Source organism: Nansenia antarctica, assembly GCF_963989245.1.
Source record: "Nansenia antarctica genome assembly, chromosome: 17".
Taxonomy (NCBI): Eukaryota; Metazoa; Chordata; class Actinopteri; order Argentiniformes; family Microstomatidae; genus Nansenia; species Nansenia antarctica.
Window position 1 is genome coordinate 3,724,428 of NC_137687.1, and position 15,000 is coordinate 3,739,427.

Genomic DNA, 15,000 nt, shown 5'->3' on the forward strand with positions numbered 1-15,000 from the left:
GCCTGTGGGGGGGGGGGAGAGAGAGAGAGAGAGGGAGAGAGAGGGAGAGAGAGAGAGAGGAGAGAGAGAGAGAGGAGAGAGAGAGAGAGAGAGAGAGAGAGAGAGAGAGAGAGAGAGAGAGAGAGAGAGAGAGAGAGAGAGAGAGAGAGAGAGTGAGAGCGTCAGTTGAGCTGGCAGGGTACTTGTGTAGCAAGCGTGGAAGAGAATGACATCATCTTTTTGTTGGCAATTGTGGTTGGACGGTTTTGGATTCTGGGGCATGAGAAACTGGAATCTAGGAAAAATTATAACATACATTCAATCACGGCAGGTTGCTTTTGCTCAATTTAACTAACAACTAACAAAATGAAGCTCATTTGTACAACTTTTGCAGGATTTTTAAAATTGGGACCTCCTGATGTTAATAAAGATGTAATAAATCTGAGAAATAATATGGGACAAATTGTACTCGGTTGGGGATTCATGGCCTATTTTCCAACGAGACCGAAAAGCTCTCTGGTTGATCTGATCTGTATTTCCTGTGAGCGTCTGAGCCCAAGGCAAAGCTGAAATGAGGAACATGGTCATGCTTAAAACCACTCAGAACAGGCAGCCATCCGTGATAGCAGCCATGCCAACAAAAACATGAGTCCCACCGGTGCTGAGGAAGGTAGGAGGAGAGGAGGAGGAAAGAGGAGAGGAGGAAAGGAGAGGTGGTGAGTAATCAGGAAGAATGGGGAGTGAGTGAGTAGCCTCTCTTTCGAGAGAACAGTCCAGAAGCCTGAGGAGATACTCAGTGATGAACAGTGATACAGGATCCTATAAGGAAGGGCAGTGAAGACAGACAGAACACCTCTGCCTTACCAACCAAACCCACCCTGTCTGTGTCCAGGAAACATTCCTTTACAACGCTTAGCTACAGTTCCCATGCTAATTCAAGAGCACGTTGTTGCAAGCTACGTTAGGTTGAAATTGAACGAAAATGTTTCTCACAATTCTAGAAACGAGTTGAGTGAGTCAATTACAGTGTCAAACATTGTGAAACTAGACAGCTGTCGGAGCATTCATTTTGAATTGTACTTCTTGTAATGAATCCAAACACGTGCTCTTGAATTCAACATTGAAAATGTTTTCTGTTAAATTGGAGTGTACGTAGTAGTGACACATCTGGAGACATTGGAGGGAGAGGTGAGACAGTCTGAATGCTGAATTGTTTTGTCTACTAACAGAGCTACAGTACAGTACAGACCTGGGTCCAAATGGCATAGCTTTTCCTTTCCAAATACTTCATTTAGCTTGGCCAGGTGTGCCAGATGGACAATGTTTAGGATTTTTGAGAGTCTGGACTGTTTCCATTGGTTTCCATTGCAACTAAGCTATATCAAGACTAAGAGCACCCGAAGCACCGGTATTTGAATGAAAACCAAACTACTATTTAGACTCAGGTCTGGTACAGTACAGGTGAGACAGCCTGTTGGAGGGCGGGCCTGTAAGAAGGAGGAGGAGGAGGGGTTAGTGCTACAGCTACGGTAACCGAGCAGGAGGCATGGAAACGCCGGTGAAACGAACGCCACACAGATCAGATCAGGTCAGGAGGGTGTGGGGGGGGGGCCGGAGGGGCCGGAGGAGGGGCCGGAGGGGGGTGAGGGGTGAAGGGTAGGTTTAGGGTGGGGGGGGGGGGGATCACAGGTGCTGCTAACTACCTCTACAGGTATTATCATTGCACTCTTCTAGCCCACTAGTAACAACACCACCACTACACTATCAAAGTTCACTCTCACTACAACAGCAGGGTGGGAAGGTGGAGGGGGAGGGTGGTAGCCCTCTACGCTCTCTCTCTCTCCCCCCCCCCCCCCGAAACAAAAACAATAGTCCGCTCCCACACGGCGATTACTCGCCAATCGGTTAAGGCGACGGCGCTACGCGTCAGGTCAGAGGTTGTTGATCTGCAGCGACCCAGGGCGCGGGGGCGAGAGGGAAGGGGAGGGAGGGGTTTAACAACAAAACAGAAAGAGGAAAAAGCAGTCGTTAATTGGAGGTCATATTGTGTGAGCTTCTAGAGTAAGATGACTAAGGTGTGTGTGTGTGTGTGTGATGTGGATTGAAGAGTGAAAACACACACACAGAGACAGACATGACTACATGACTGTATGTATAGGGAGAGCAGCAGGGGAATTCTAGAAATATACATGGAGGTATATTCATGCTTATGTCTATGAAGACTGTGCCGTCGTGAAGCAGCTCAACGCTACCAGTGCCAGGACTGTACAGGATGGAGTTGGATACAGGGTATATACAGGAATCTTGAGGTTAATTTGAAAGTGACAGTTGGATCTAAGTGACAGTTGGATCTAAGTGACAGTTGGATCTAAGTGACAGTTGGATCTAAGTGACAGTTGACACTAGAACAGCCGTGTCTATGTTACCTACTCAGGGTATATACAGGAATCTTGAGGTTAATTTCAATACCTTTCTAAGACTTTTTAAATACCTTGTCAATATTTTTCCAGACCTCACCGCCACTTCGAGCTGTAACCGTTTACATCAGTGACACCTTTTAACTTTTTAACAGTTTTAGTTTGCAATAGACTAGACCACTATCATACAACAGAATTTCCGGTTCATCTTAGTTTTTTAATAAAACTAATAAATTCACGAACTTTTACTAAAAGTTTTTAGGACTCAAACTCTTTGGACAGAGTCTAATTCAGAAAAATACCTACAAAATTCAAGACCTCATAAAATCGTGATAAGACTTTTTAATACTTATTAAGGGTCTTGATTTTCCCCAAATTGATTTATCAACTTTTAATACTTTTCAAGACACCGTGGATACCCTGTGGATGGGAATGGTTCTGAAGCGACAGTAAGGGGGTGTCTAACTAACTCAAGCCTTTAGATGACAGTTCCCATAGAAGTCCAACATTATAGGACTCCGTATAAACCAGGAAGAGAGAGAGAGAGAGCTTTTACATACAGTTACATCTGATCTTAGAACTGTAGCTAGTCAATCAAAGCCTGATGATGACGATGACGATGAACAGGGGACATTGAGAGAGTGACACTGGTGCTTTTGAATGACAAGGTATCCAGAATCCAGTGAATGCACATTTCACACCCCGAACCCCCGAAAATGAGTGTGTGAGTGAAACAGGAAGAAGCAGAAGGGGTGTTTCTCATTCTTATTCTCTATTGGACGTCGGGAACTGTCAGTTACTCTTTCACACAGTTGCATGCGTCCCTCCTAAGAGGCGGGGGGAGGGGCCTAAGAGGTGGAAAGGGGGCGGGGCTAGTCACCAGGGGCTCCACGTGTTGCTTGAGCTCCTCCAGGTGTTCTAATATATTCTTCTTAGTGATGATGCCCAACACAATCCTGCAACACACACCCGTTACTATGGAGACGGCCCGCAGCACAACAACAACAACATCAACAACAACAACAACAACAACACACAGAGACAGAGAGAGAGAGAGAGAGTGAGACAGTCTCACACGCACGCACACACACACACACGCACACACGCACACACACACACGCACGCACGCACGCACACACAATAGCAGCAGAAAACATACAGAACATACAGGGATAACTTAAGCATACTTCAACTTAATATGATATAACAAAACATAACAGAACATAAGGTGATTGTAGTATAAAACATACATATTATAATAGAAATATCAAATAAATGAATGAATAAATAAATCATAAATACAAATATAGACCTACAACTAGCGGCCTACAGAAACAGGAGACAGACTCCTATCCTACATCGTTACTACTGGCTACTTGCTTACAAACAGTGACGTTATATCAGTGGGTGTCAGTCGGATGCATTCACTACCTGTGTTGTTATTTGTGCAAACCATTCACTCTGACTGTCAATCATTCGTGATGGAAATCTAATCTTGAGAGAGGTGGCATGAGGTGAACAATGTAGGACTCTATATTCCTGATGTGTGTATCACTGTGTGTATCACTGTGAGTGTAAAATCAAAAGAGACAGAAAAAAAAATGGCGTCAAACAACTGAGAAGGATAGAAGAGAAATACAGATAATTTCGAAAAATGGAAAACTTAAAACAATGAACTGCTGTCATATGTGTTTCTCAGTCATTCTACTGCTCTCAGCCTTATTAATTTGTGTCAAAAATAAACCTAGAATATCAATGTAGTCTAGAGAGGTTGTCAAATGATTTTACCCTGCTTCTCCTGCAATTACCCACGTTGACCAGCAGGTGGCTCTGAAGAGTCAATAACCAGTGCCGTAATACGTAATAATCCACAGCTATTAACGACCACAAACCCAACCATGTGACGGTCATGTGACCAATCATATCATTTTCAGCATTTACAGGAATTGAACACAAACCATCGATGTTCTGACTCAAGCTCACATGATCACATATGATCACATGATCTGACTATGACAAAGACCTTCTACCGTCTACCAATCATGTCTCAATGAGACAATGAAATTCAATGAATTCCTTTCCTCTGAGTGTCAGAAGGGCTACCTTTAGCCACTATATTGTCTTGTGTATGATTACTGTGGACTAGAAGTATACTACCCAGTGTATTCTCTACTACAACGGTGTGTTATCCATCCGGTAGCAATAGCATACGATAGCGTCGGTGAGCATAGCACACACAGTTAGGGGAGGCCACAGTGTAGCACAGTTAGTGGGAGAGGCCATGCAGGTGTACAGGGTCAATCCCAGGGTTCCCAAGCATGCACCCTCCCCCCCCCTGCAGTGAGGGAAAGAGTCTGTGACTGTGTATGTGTGTGTGTGTTGGGTTTGTGAGAGGGAACTCTGTTAGCTGTCGAGGTGTTACGTTAGTCGAGGCGGACGGGGGGGAAGGCAGCGATGGATGAGCGTCTCTCTTTCCCCCCCCGAGTCATCGCTCTTCCTCCTCCTCCGACCCGCCTCTCCTTCCTCCCAACCAGGAAGCTCTCCTACCCATTTTGAGCCCCCTGCCCCCCCCCTCCCTCCCTCAGCCCCCCCCCCCCCCCCCCCCCCCCCCCCTGCTCCCTCCCTCCCCCTCCCTGTGTCTCACCCGTTGTGGGTGACCAGGCACTGGCGCAGGCCCAGCTTGCGGAAGATGTCCACCACGATCTCCATGGGCGTGTGGTCGGTGACGGTGAAGGGGCTCATGTCCAGGATGCTGCGCAGCTTGAGGGGCCGCGGGCTGTCGGCGGGCAGCGTGGGGGCGTGCTGGGTGAAGTACACCCGCGAGTTCAGCATGATGCCCTCCTGCTTGCGCCTGGCGTTCTCTGTCAGAGGAGGAGGAGAGAGGGGAGGGAGGGGAGGGGGGAGGGGAGGGGAGGGGAGGGGGGAGGGGGAGGGGGGAGGGGAGGGGGGAGGGGAGGGGGGAGGGGAGGGGAGGGGGGGAGGGGAGGGGGGAGGGGAGTGAAGGAGGTGATGGGGGAGGTGGGGAGGGGGAGAGAGACAGAGGAACATCACGAGGGATGTTTTAATTTGAGCCTCACTTTTATTTATTTTTACCTTTATTTGATTGATTGATTGATTGATTGATTATACTTTATTGTCCCCGAGGGGAAATTTGTCTTGGGCATGGTACTTTCATGCTTCAAGTGCAACAGAGACGATACATACAACATACAGTAGACAAAGTAAACAACAGGACAGCAACAAACATTGAGTGACATTGGCAGCAGTTTCCACCTGGACATGGCATCATTTGGTATAAATATATATTGCACATAACCCTTCAAGTGGTGTTTTCGAATATTGCACATGGCCCTTCAAGTGGTGTCTAAGATAAAGTGCAGGTGCTGGTGATCATGTCCTAATCATCGTTTCTGCTTGAGCGAATTGATTAGTTTAATGGAGAATGGGACAAATGATAGTTTTAAGAGCTTATAGTTACATCTTGGCGATTATCTTGTTAGCCTTGTCCAGGACAGCTTTTTCATATAGTTTATTTAGGATCACATAGTCTCTTTCACCTACAATTTTATACAGGTAAAAACACATTGAGCCCCACACATTTTCAAGTGTGACCTGTTCACAGGCATTACAACAACAACAACAACATCCACCACAAACCTACATAGTCTAAAACTAAACTAAAACTACATAGTCTAAAACTAAAACTAGTCTAAAACAGTCTAAGATAGTCTAAAACTAAACTAAAACTACAAAACCTAAAACTAGACAGCTAAAGAGCTAGGGACAGGGAGGGGTCAGCAATGGGCAAAAGGGAGGGTCAACTCAATTGCAAGAACAAATCATAGACTTCTTATCCAGCACGTTGATCCATATCAATAACCAATAAGTTAACCAGACAGATAAGATAGCCAGACTGTGGCTATATTTACCACCTCAAATTCATTAATTTATGCCCAACCAAATCCATGTTTAGAGGTAGCTAGCTAACATTACATTGATCATAACTCGTAAGACTCAAAAAATGCCGGTTTATTGTAAGTACAACTGGGCAGATTGCATCAGAGTGCACCCCCCTCCCCCCTCAGCTCCCCCCCCTCACCTATAGCGATGGTCATGTCACTGTCCCCCCCCCCCTCCTCACCTATAGCGATGGTGATGTCCCCCCCCCCTCCCTCCCACCCTCCTCACCTATAGCGATGGTTACGTCCCCCGCCCCCCCCCCTCCTCCTCACCTATAGCGATGGTGATGTCCCCCCCCCCCCTCCCCCCTCACCTATAGCGATGGTGATGTCGTCGTCCCCCCTCCCCCTCCCCCTCCTCCTCACCTATAGCGATGGTGATGTCCCTGCGCAGGGCGAAGCCGACCAGCCTCTGACTCTCCTTGGACACGATGACGGGGAAGCCGTTGCAGCTGGTCTCGTTGATGATCATCTGCAGCTCCTCCACCGTCAGGTCATCCTGCGTCAGGACCGCCAGCGGAGGGTCGCTCTGCCGCGGCCGCATCACCTCCCGGGCCAACGTGGTGTGGGTGAACTCCTCCTTGGCGTCGAGGAAGGGGTACCCGTTGAGGCGGATGTGCGCCTCGTAGATACCCTCGCGTCCAAACGCGTCGCCCACCCACTTGCTGGTCATCACCGCCGCCATGAGGGGCACGATGTACTCTAACCCCCCGGTCAGCTCGAACACGATGACCACGAGGGACACGGTCATCCTCGTCACGCCACCTGGACCGCAACACGACCACACAGACCCAGATTAGATTAGATTACAAAAAGGAGAAAAAACATGCGATTTCTTCCTCTCTTCGCTCTTACAGAATACCTTGACAGCAGTGCCAGTAACAGCAGTATTATTATTATTATTATTACACTGACAAATTGCCACAAAATGTGTTACAGAGACGGGAGAGCTGGCCTTATCGTATGACAAGCTCTAAAGTCTATGGACCTATCGTTAAGCCACGCCCCAAAATAGAAATTGGCCAATCACAGCAAAAGTCACTACAGGCAGAAAACTCGGACAAACAACTCGCTAATATCTGATGGTGAAAAGCTTCTAGACTAAATATTCTTGTCATCTTTAAAAAACAACATGTCTATTACTTGGCTGTGGTAAATCAGAAATCAGAAATTTGCCAACTCCCGCCATTGTAAGTCATTGAGGGCCCTATTATGCACTTCATAAGTCTTAAGCAATAAGACGAGGCGGTAGATCTAAACGTAAGACGTGGAGGCGTGGTCAAGGCCACTTTGCTATTATGCGTGCGGTAGTGGGCGCCTAAAACCCGGCGCTAAGCAAAGAAATTAGTCATGGGTGTGTTTTGGGCGTCTTCTCAATCAACCCAATCAGCGTGCCAGGTGCCATTCCCTTTAAGAACCGGCTGCGTTAAGTCATTAGCGCTATGCTATTATGGAAGTCCTAAGAAGGAGGTCAGCGCGCTTCTCTGCCTCTCCCTTCTGAAATAAAGCATTTATACTGTGACCGTAATTGACGTCTTGCCGTGGAGCCACGTGCGTGTTCATGTGTGCCCACATGCATGCGCAAACCGCGGAGGTGCGCTCGTGTTTCAAAACGTGCATGAAGTCTAAACTTAAGAACTTTTCAAACCACTTCTTAGCGCTAGGAGCAAAGTCAGATCGCATAATAGCAGGGGCGCCTAGTGCACTTCATTAACATATGAACACTCCCACAATGAGTAATATATGCACGGGAGTATTACGTCTTATGTGTGGGCGCCTATCGACACCGGCATAATAGCAGTAGCGCGTATGAAGCGCATAATAAGGGTGGCGGTAGGTCTTAACCTGGCGGTGCGTCTTAATTAAGACTTAAGACGGCAAGTTAAGAAGTGCATAATAGGGCCCTGAATGTCATTCAGTCACGGTCGGTCAGTCAGTCACTGTCAGTGTCAGTGAAGCGTTGTTTGTTTGTCTGAGTTTTCAATGGGGGGGCGTGGCTTAGCGATAGGTCCATTGCACAGACAGAGATGACAGAAAGACAGATATGAAGAGAGAAGAGACTTCTCTGACAGACACACAGACAGACAGACAGATACACAGACAGACAGCCAAATACACAGACAGACAGATACACAGACAGCCAGATACACAGACAGACAGATACACAGACAGACAGATACACAGACAGACAGATACACAGACAGACAGCCAGATACACAGACAGCCAGATACACAGACAGCCAGATGAACAGGCAGACAGCCAGATGAACAGACAGACAGCCAGATGAACAGACAGACAGCCAGATACACAGACAGACAGCCAGATACACAGACAGACAGCCAGATACACAGACAGCCAGATGAACAGACAGACAGCCAGATGAACAGGCAGCCAGATGAAGCAGGCAGCCAGACTCACCCAGACAGGCGGCCGCCCCCACCATGGCGTACAGTCCCGGGGTGACGCAGTCGGTGCCCACCTCGCACCACTCCCTGAACAGGAACCAGTCGTGGTGGTAGTACGCCAGCTGCTCCACGGCGATGCCCACGATGCGCCCGGCGATGGCCCCGATGGCCATGCTGGGGATGAACAAGCCCGCCGGCACCTGAGGAGAGGAATAGTATTGTCGTGTCGTCGTCTTGTTGTTGTATGTACTGTAGCTTGTTTAGTATGGTTGAATACCAAGTCATGTTCCTAGTGCACTGCACATGGCGAATAAAGTTGAATTGAATTGAATTGAAGATTATAGATAATAACCATAAATATTACGCACCTAGAAAAAACCCCAGAATCACACTACAAACACTCAAGGATCAAATTCATTGGTCATCAATTAACATCATTCTGAACCATTAATTGGATTATTTTCCAATCAGGACCCATTTGGAAAGTAAGTAAGGCCGCTTTCCCAAAATAATATTAATTTTGTTTTAGATCCCACCTTACACCTAGCATGGAACCTCTCTAAACGCCCAACATCTCTACTCTCCCCTGTCCCGCCTAGAGTTGTCACTAGCTACACCAAACATTTGACATCGATACAGATACCAGTTTAAGTATCACGATTTCGATTCTTAAACGATACCGTGGCAACCGAAAAAACCGCCTCACCTTGAGTCCAAAAGTGAAGATAGTCATGATGATCTTGAAGATGAGGGCGAGGCACAGCTGCCACATGGCCGCGTACACCCCGGGCCCCGCCGGGCGGTTAGGCACCTCCACGTACGCCTTGCTGCCGTTCATCTGACTCCGGTACTGGCACAGCTGGGACGACTCCAGCGGGCCGCAGTCGGTGAACAGCTCCTTGATCAGCTCGCTGGTGTTCTGCCGCGTGTAGGGGTTGGGGAACGCCACCACGGCCGTGATGGCCGCCACGAAGATCACCTCCAGGACCGGGTACTTGCCGAAGCGGGTGGACTTGCGTCGGCGGCACCAGGCGATGTTGGCGCGGATGAAGAACGCCCCCCACAGGCCCCCGAACACGCCCAGCAGGATGAAGGGGAACAGCTCAAACAGGTACCAGGGGGTGTGGTACTCCACGTAGAACAGCACCAGGCGGCTGTTGCCGAACGGGTTGATGCTGCGCAGCACGAAGGCCGCCACTAGGGCGGCGAAGAAGGAGCGCCACAGGGTCTTCAGAGGGAAGTAGTAACTCACCTGAGGACCACCGCCACGGGGAGGAGAGGAGAGAGGAACATAGAGTATATTGTGACGTTAGAATTATAAGGTTCTATCTCCATTTTTGTCAAAATTTAGTTTTTTACATAATCTGATCCAATAGGTGTTTATTAATGCCTGTGTGGTGTTATTTTTAAAATTTTGACATTTTTGAGTTAGTAATTAATCAAATACAAAGGTTCCATCTCACAGAACATGATGGAATGTAAAAACTTTGACGCTCAATATCTCTGAACTGCCCTAAATGGAGATAGAACCTTCTCATTCTAAACTCACGACTTGCTAGCTCAAATGTTGCTGAATGAGTTCAGTATGAAATACAAAAGCATACATTCACACATCCACTTTGTTCAGTATGTAACGTTACGTACCTCCTCCAAGCTGAAGAGCACTCCTCCTATCGGAGCCCCGAAAGCCACCGACACCCCCGCCGCTGACGCAGCTGACAGGACCTGCACAGGCACAACAAACACACCCAAACAGACTTAGACAACACCCAAACACCCCGAAACAGACTTAGACAACACCCAAACACACCCAAACAGACTTAGACAACACCCAAACACACCGAAACAGACTTAGACAACACCCAAACACACCGAAACAGACTTAGACGACACCCAAACACACCCAAACAGACTTAGACAACACCCAAACACACCGAAACAGACTTAGACAACACCCAAACACACCGAAACAGACTTAGACAACACCCAAACACACCGAAACAGACTTAGACGACACCCAAACACACCGAACGACAGTAAAGACAGTGTGATCCAGGTTCTCTCATAGACCTACTGTAACAGTATCACACCACATGTTACTTCAGCGATCAGCGACCCCTGAGAGACACTTTCAGGATACATCGCCACGTTCTAGGAGAACGCCTATCGTCACATCGGCACACTAGCACACTAGCACACTAGCACACTAGCACACTAGCACCCTAGCACCCTAGCCACCCTACCTCCCGCTTCTTGGCCTCGTTCTTGCTGTACTTGGGGAAGAGGTAGGAGAAGATGTTCCCGCAGCAGCAGGCCACGTGGACCAGCGGACCCTCCTTCCCCAGGCTCAGGCCCGACGCCGTGGCCAGCACCAGGGTGATGGTCTTGATCATCAGGGTCCACTTCCCCAGGTAGCCCCGGATGATGAACCCACTCAGGATGGTCTTGATCTGGGAGAACACAGACAGAGAGGGCGTGTGTTATGGCTGGGTGTGTTACAAGCGTCTTTGTGTGTGTCTGTGCGTGTGACCGTGTGTGTGTGTGTGCGTGTCTGTGTCTGTGTGTGTGTGTGTGTGTGTGTGTGTGTGTGTGTGTGTGTGTGTCTAGAAAAGCGCTATATAAGTCTAATGTATTATTATTATTATTATTATTATTATTATGGCTGGACAGTACAGGTAGAAAACATGTTCATATAACAGATAGAAACAGTTGTGTAATAGACATAGACGTAGACACAGACATAGACGTAGACACAGACACACAGACATAGACACAGACACAGACATAGACACAGACACAGACACAGACACAGACATAGACAACCCCACACAGTGGGGAATCAATTAAGCGGTGACATGAAATGTCCCCTTCCTCTCTCTACTAAACGGGTGTAAGGTTAGATGAGGCATAAAAGAAGTCTAATTTCCCTCATTAGTTTCAGAAAGGCAGACATGAATGATTAAGAGAATCTCCAGGCTCCGGTTCTATCCCCGCTCTCGCTCTCCTCCAAATGTTTCTGTTCCTACACCGCAGGAACCACTCCCAGCTGGATTACACTGACTACAAGAGAGTCTACAAGAGAGACTTTATGATTTAATGGTTTAACTATGGTTTGATATTCAGTATTCTGAATATTTAGTATTCTTGCATTTTGATTCAACCTTTATTCATCCAATTTAGTCTAATTGGACATTTATTTAAATAATTCAAGAGAGAACTGGTACTGGTACATGACGTATCTAAACTATACACCCGTCAATCCAACGCACGCCACAGCTAGTACTATAGTTTAGGGGAAAGCCCTGCTGTACCATCTTTGAGTTACGTTTACATTTTTGGCATTTAGCAGACGCCTTATTCCAAAGCGACTTACAATCGATACATTTGACTAAGCAAGTGAATCATCAATCCACCAGTCGTAGCAGGAAGAGTAATCTAGCTCAGGCCAGGGGCCACTGGCAGTCGTCGTGATAGAAGAAGAAAGACTTTGTCTCCGGCAGAAGATGGGGAGTGACTCTGCAGTTCTGACAGCTGTGGGAAGCTCATTCCACCAGCGGGGAGCCAGTGTAGTGAAGAGACGTGACCGGGCAGCGTGACTGCCGTGAGGTGGAGGAGCGGAGTGAACGGGCTGATGTTTGGGGGGTGACCCATGGTGACCATTGCCTGCAGGTAGGCAGGGGCTGTCCGTTTTGCCGCCTGGTTGGCAAGCACCATGGTCTTGAATCTGATGCGAGCTGCTAACGGGAGCCAGTGCAGGGTGTGAAGGAGGGGGGTAACATGAGAATATTTGGGGAGCAGATTGAACACCAGACGGGCAGCAGCGTTCTGGATGAGCTGCAGAGGTCTGATGGCAGAGGCGGGGAGCCCGGCCAGGAGTGCGTTGCAGTAGTCAAGGCGGGAGATGAGTTGCGTTGGAAAATCCATTCACCCATTTCTCTCACAGCTGAGTTACAAACGACTCTTAATACAACGACTCTTAATACAGCTATACATCCTGTTTTCCAGTGAGGCCCCTTTATGGGGGATCTGCATTGAATCGATCCCCAGCTCATTAGAGGTACCATCGGGACATAATAGCATCAATACTCTGCAAACCATTCCTCCCAAACTGTCCTGCGTAGATAGGATCTCGGAGGCTGGCTCGTGTTTAGGCACGAACAGAGAAAGCAGGACAATAATTTGTCCAATCAGTACGTACATGCATTTTTCATGTTCTGTAGTAGTAGTTAGTATGAACTGAAGAGGACCCGGGATGTGTGCCGGCCCGGGGCAGACAGAGAGGACACCTGAACCTGACAGGTTCTGCCTCCTACCCCAGGAAGTGATCCCACCAGGGAGGCAGAAGTCAGAGTCAATCCTCCATCTTGCTATCAAAGCAGTCCTGACCTGGAAGGATATAGTTAGCCTGGCCTGGATATAGTTTCATGCCTGGCCTCCTCCTAGAAAACATCTAACTGACTGTGTTTTTTGTTTGTTTGTTTTTTTCTGAGTGGGGCAGTCCCACTCATATTTGTACATTTTATTAGACAGATACAGTGAAGACAGACAGGAAAGTAATGAGAAGAAGGGAGAGAGAGGGTATGTCAGCAGGGCATGGGCCGGATTCGAACCCATGCCGACATGGGCATGTGTGTGTACTGTAGACCGCGGTGCTAGACCACTGGACCACCATCTCACTGACTGTTGAAATAGCCTCAAGTAAGGATGCCCATCAGGGGAGGCTGGTGGAGGTAATGCATGCAGGGTTGCCAGATGGGGTGGGTTCCCGCCAAATGGGCTACTGGATTTATACACCCCTCTAATGTGTGAGCAGGGTATTGGGAGCATGCCTTTTTCCTGTTCTGCCTTATTGTTATGTTGTTATTGTTATGCCTAATTTAAGTATACAGAAGGAGAAATTCATGAGGATTAATACCAGAATAAAATAGATTTTTCACTGTTAAAGGTTGTTTTTTTGGCGTTTAAGATATTGAGTGATTTCTTGCCGATGATCCATGATAGCTGCCTTTGTGAATGTCGGCACACATCGAATAATCGATTATTCGTTCATTGCACCCGGCCGATTATTCCAATATGAAATGTTTTTGTTATGCACATCCCTAATTCTGGTAGTAGTTCTTTTACAAAGGTCAAGGAACATCTAATCGTGATGTTAGAATTATAAGGTTCTATCTCCATTTTTGTCAAAATTGAGTTTTTTACATAATCTGATCCATTTGGTGTTTATTAATGCCTGTGTGGTGTTATTTTTAAAATGTTGACATTTTTGAGTTAGTAATTAATAAAATACAAAGGTTCCATCTCACAAAACATAATGGAATGTTAAAACTTTGACGCTCAATATCTCTGAACTGCCCTAAACGGAGATAGAACCTTATAATTCTAAACGGAGATAGAACCTTATCATTCTAAACGGAGATAGAACCTTCTCATTCTAAACGGAGATAGAACCTCATCATTCTAAACGGAGATAGAACCTTATCATTCTAAACGGAGATAGAACCTTATCATTCTAAACGGAGATAGAACCTTCTCATTCTAAGCTCATGTAATGTCATGACAGCATCATCCAAAGCTTACCTCTGGTATACCTGAGCCACAGGCGTAGGGAGCGAAGACTTTGACCAACAACACAGCCAGGAAGGCGAAGGACAGGGCCCAGTAGATGTACATGAAGTAGTTCATGATGTAGGACCCAGGACCCTGGAAGGAGGTGAGAACACACCACCCAGAAACACACTGTTTACACATATAACACCATCAGTACATTGAGGTGAGGCCCTCTATTCACAATAGTACAAAATAGATTAGAAGCCAAGAGGGTTCAAAGCCAAGAGGGGTTTTGACTTGATTGAGTTGATTGAGCTCAACGATACGGAAAGACATCCGTGCTCTCAGGGATGTCAAAACAAGTTCAAACAACGGTATTCGGTTGTTAAGTCGTGACGTGTTTCCGGGTCCAACGTTGGCTGAGGCGCTCTCTTCGAAATGCCTCAGTAATAATAATAATACATTATATTTATATAGCGCTTTTCCGAGGCTCAAAGACGCTGACAAATATGGTGAAAACGGGAAAGTGCTGTGTCCCTTGTTATATGAATAGATCCGAGTCTAAAAAACGATTGAACTGTCATTCTACCGCTGTAGTGCACTGGTACTCTGGTGCGGGGAATTTCTGGTTTGGACCCGGAAATTGCTAAACGTCACGTTTGACGTCAGACTTAACAACCGAATAGTGT

At 47.2% G+C, this 15,000-nt stretch overlaps 1 protein-coding gene across 3 annotated transcripts in view; it reads right to left on the reverse strand.

The window, feature by feature from the left end:
• Positions 1-15,000, reverse strand: part of clcn3 (chloride channel 3) — a 46,300-nt gene that overhangs the window by 3,468 nt on the left and 27,832 nt on the right. For 2 of the 3 annotated variants that reach the window (XM_080547531.1, XM_080547530.1), the window contains exons 5-12: positions 14,342-14,464; positions 11,005-11,211; positions 10,406-10,486; positions 9,468-10,013; positions 8,775-8,961; positions 6,722-7,120; positions 5,041-5,257; positions 3,277-3,352 (exon numbers count right to left, since the gene is read on the reverse strand). In XM_080547531.1, coding sequence (XP_080403657.1) covers positions 3,277-3,352; positions 5,041-5,257; positions 6,722-7,120; positions 8,775-8,961; positions 9,468-10,013; positions 10,406-10,486; positions 11,005-11,211; positions 14,342-14,464 — 1,836 coding nt within the window. The remainder of the gene's footprint in view (positions 1-3,276; positions 3,353-5,040; positions 5,258-6,721; positions 7,121-8,774; positions 8,962-9,467; positions 10,014-10,405; positions 10,487-11,004; positions 11,212-14,341; positions 14,465-15,000) is intronic. The other variant, XM_080547532.1, reaches the window with a different exon arrangement.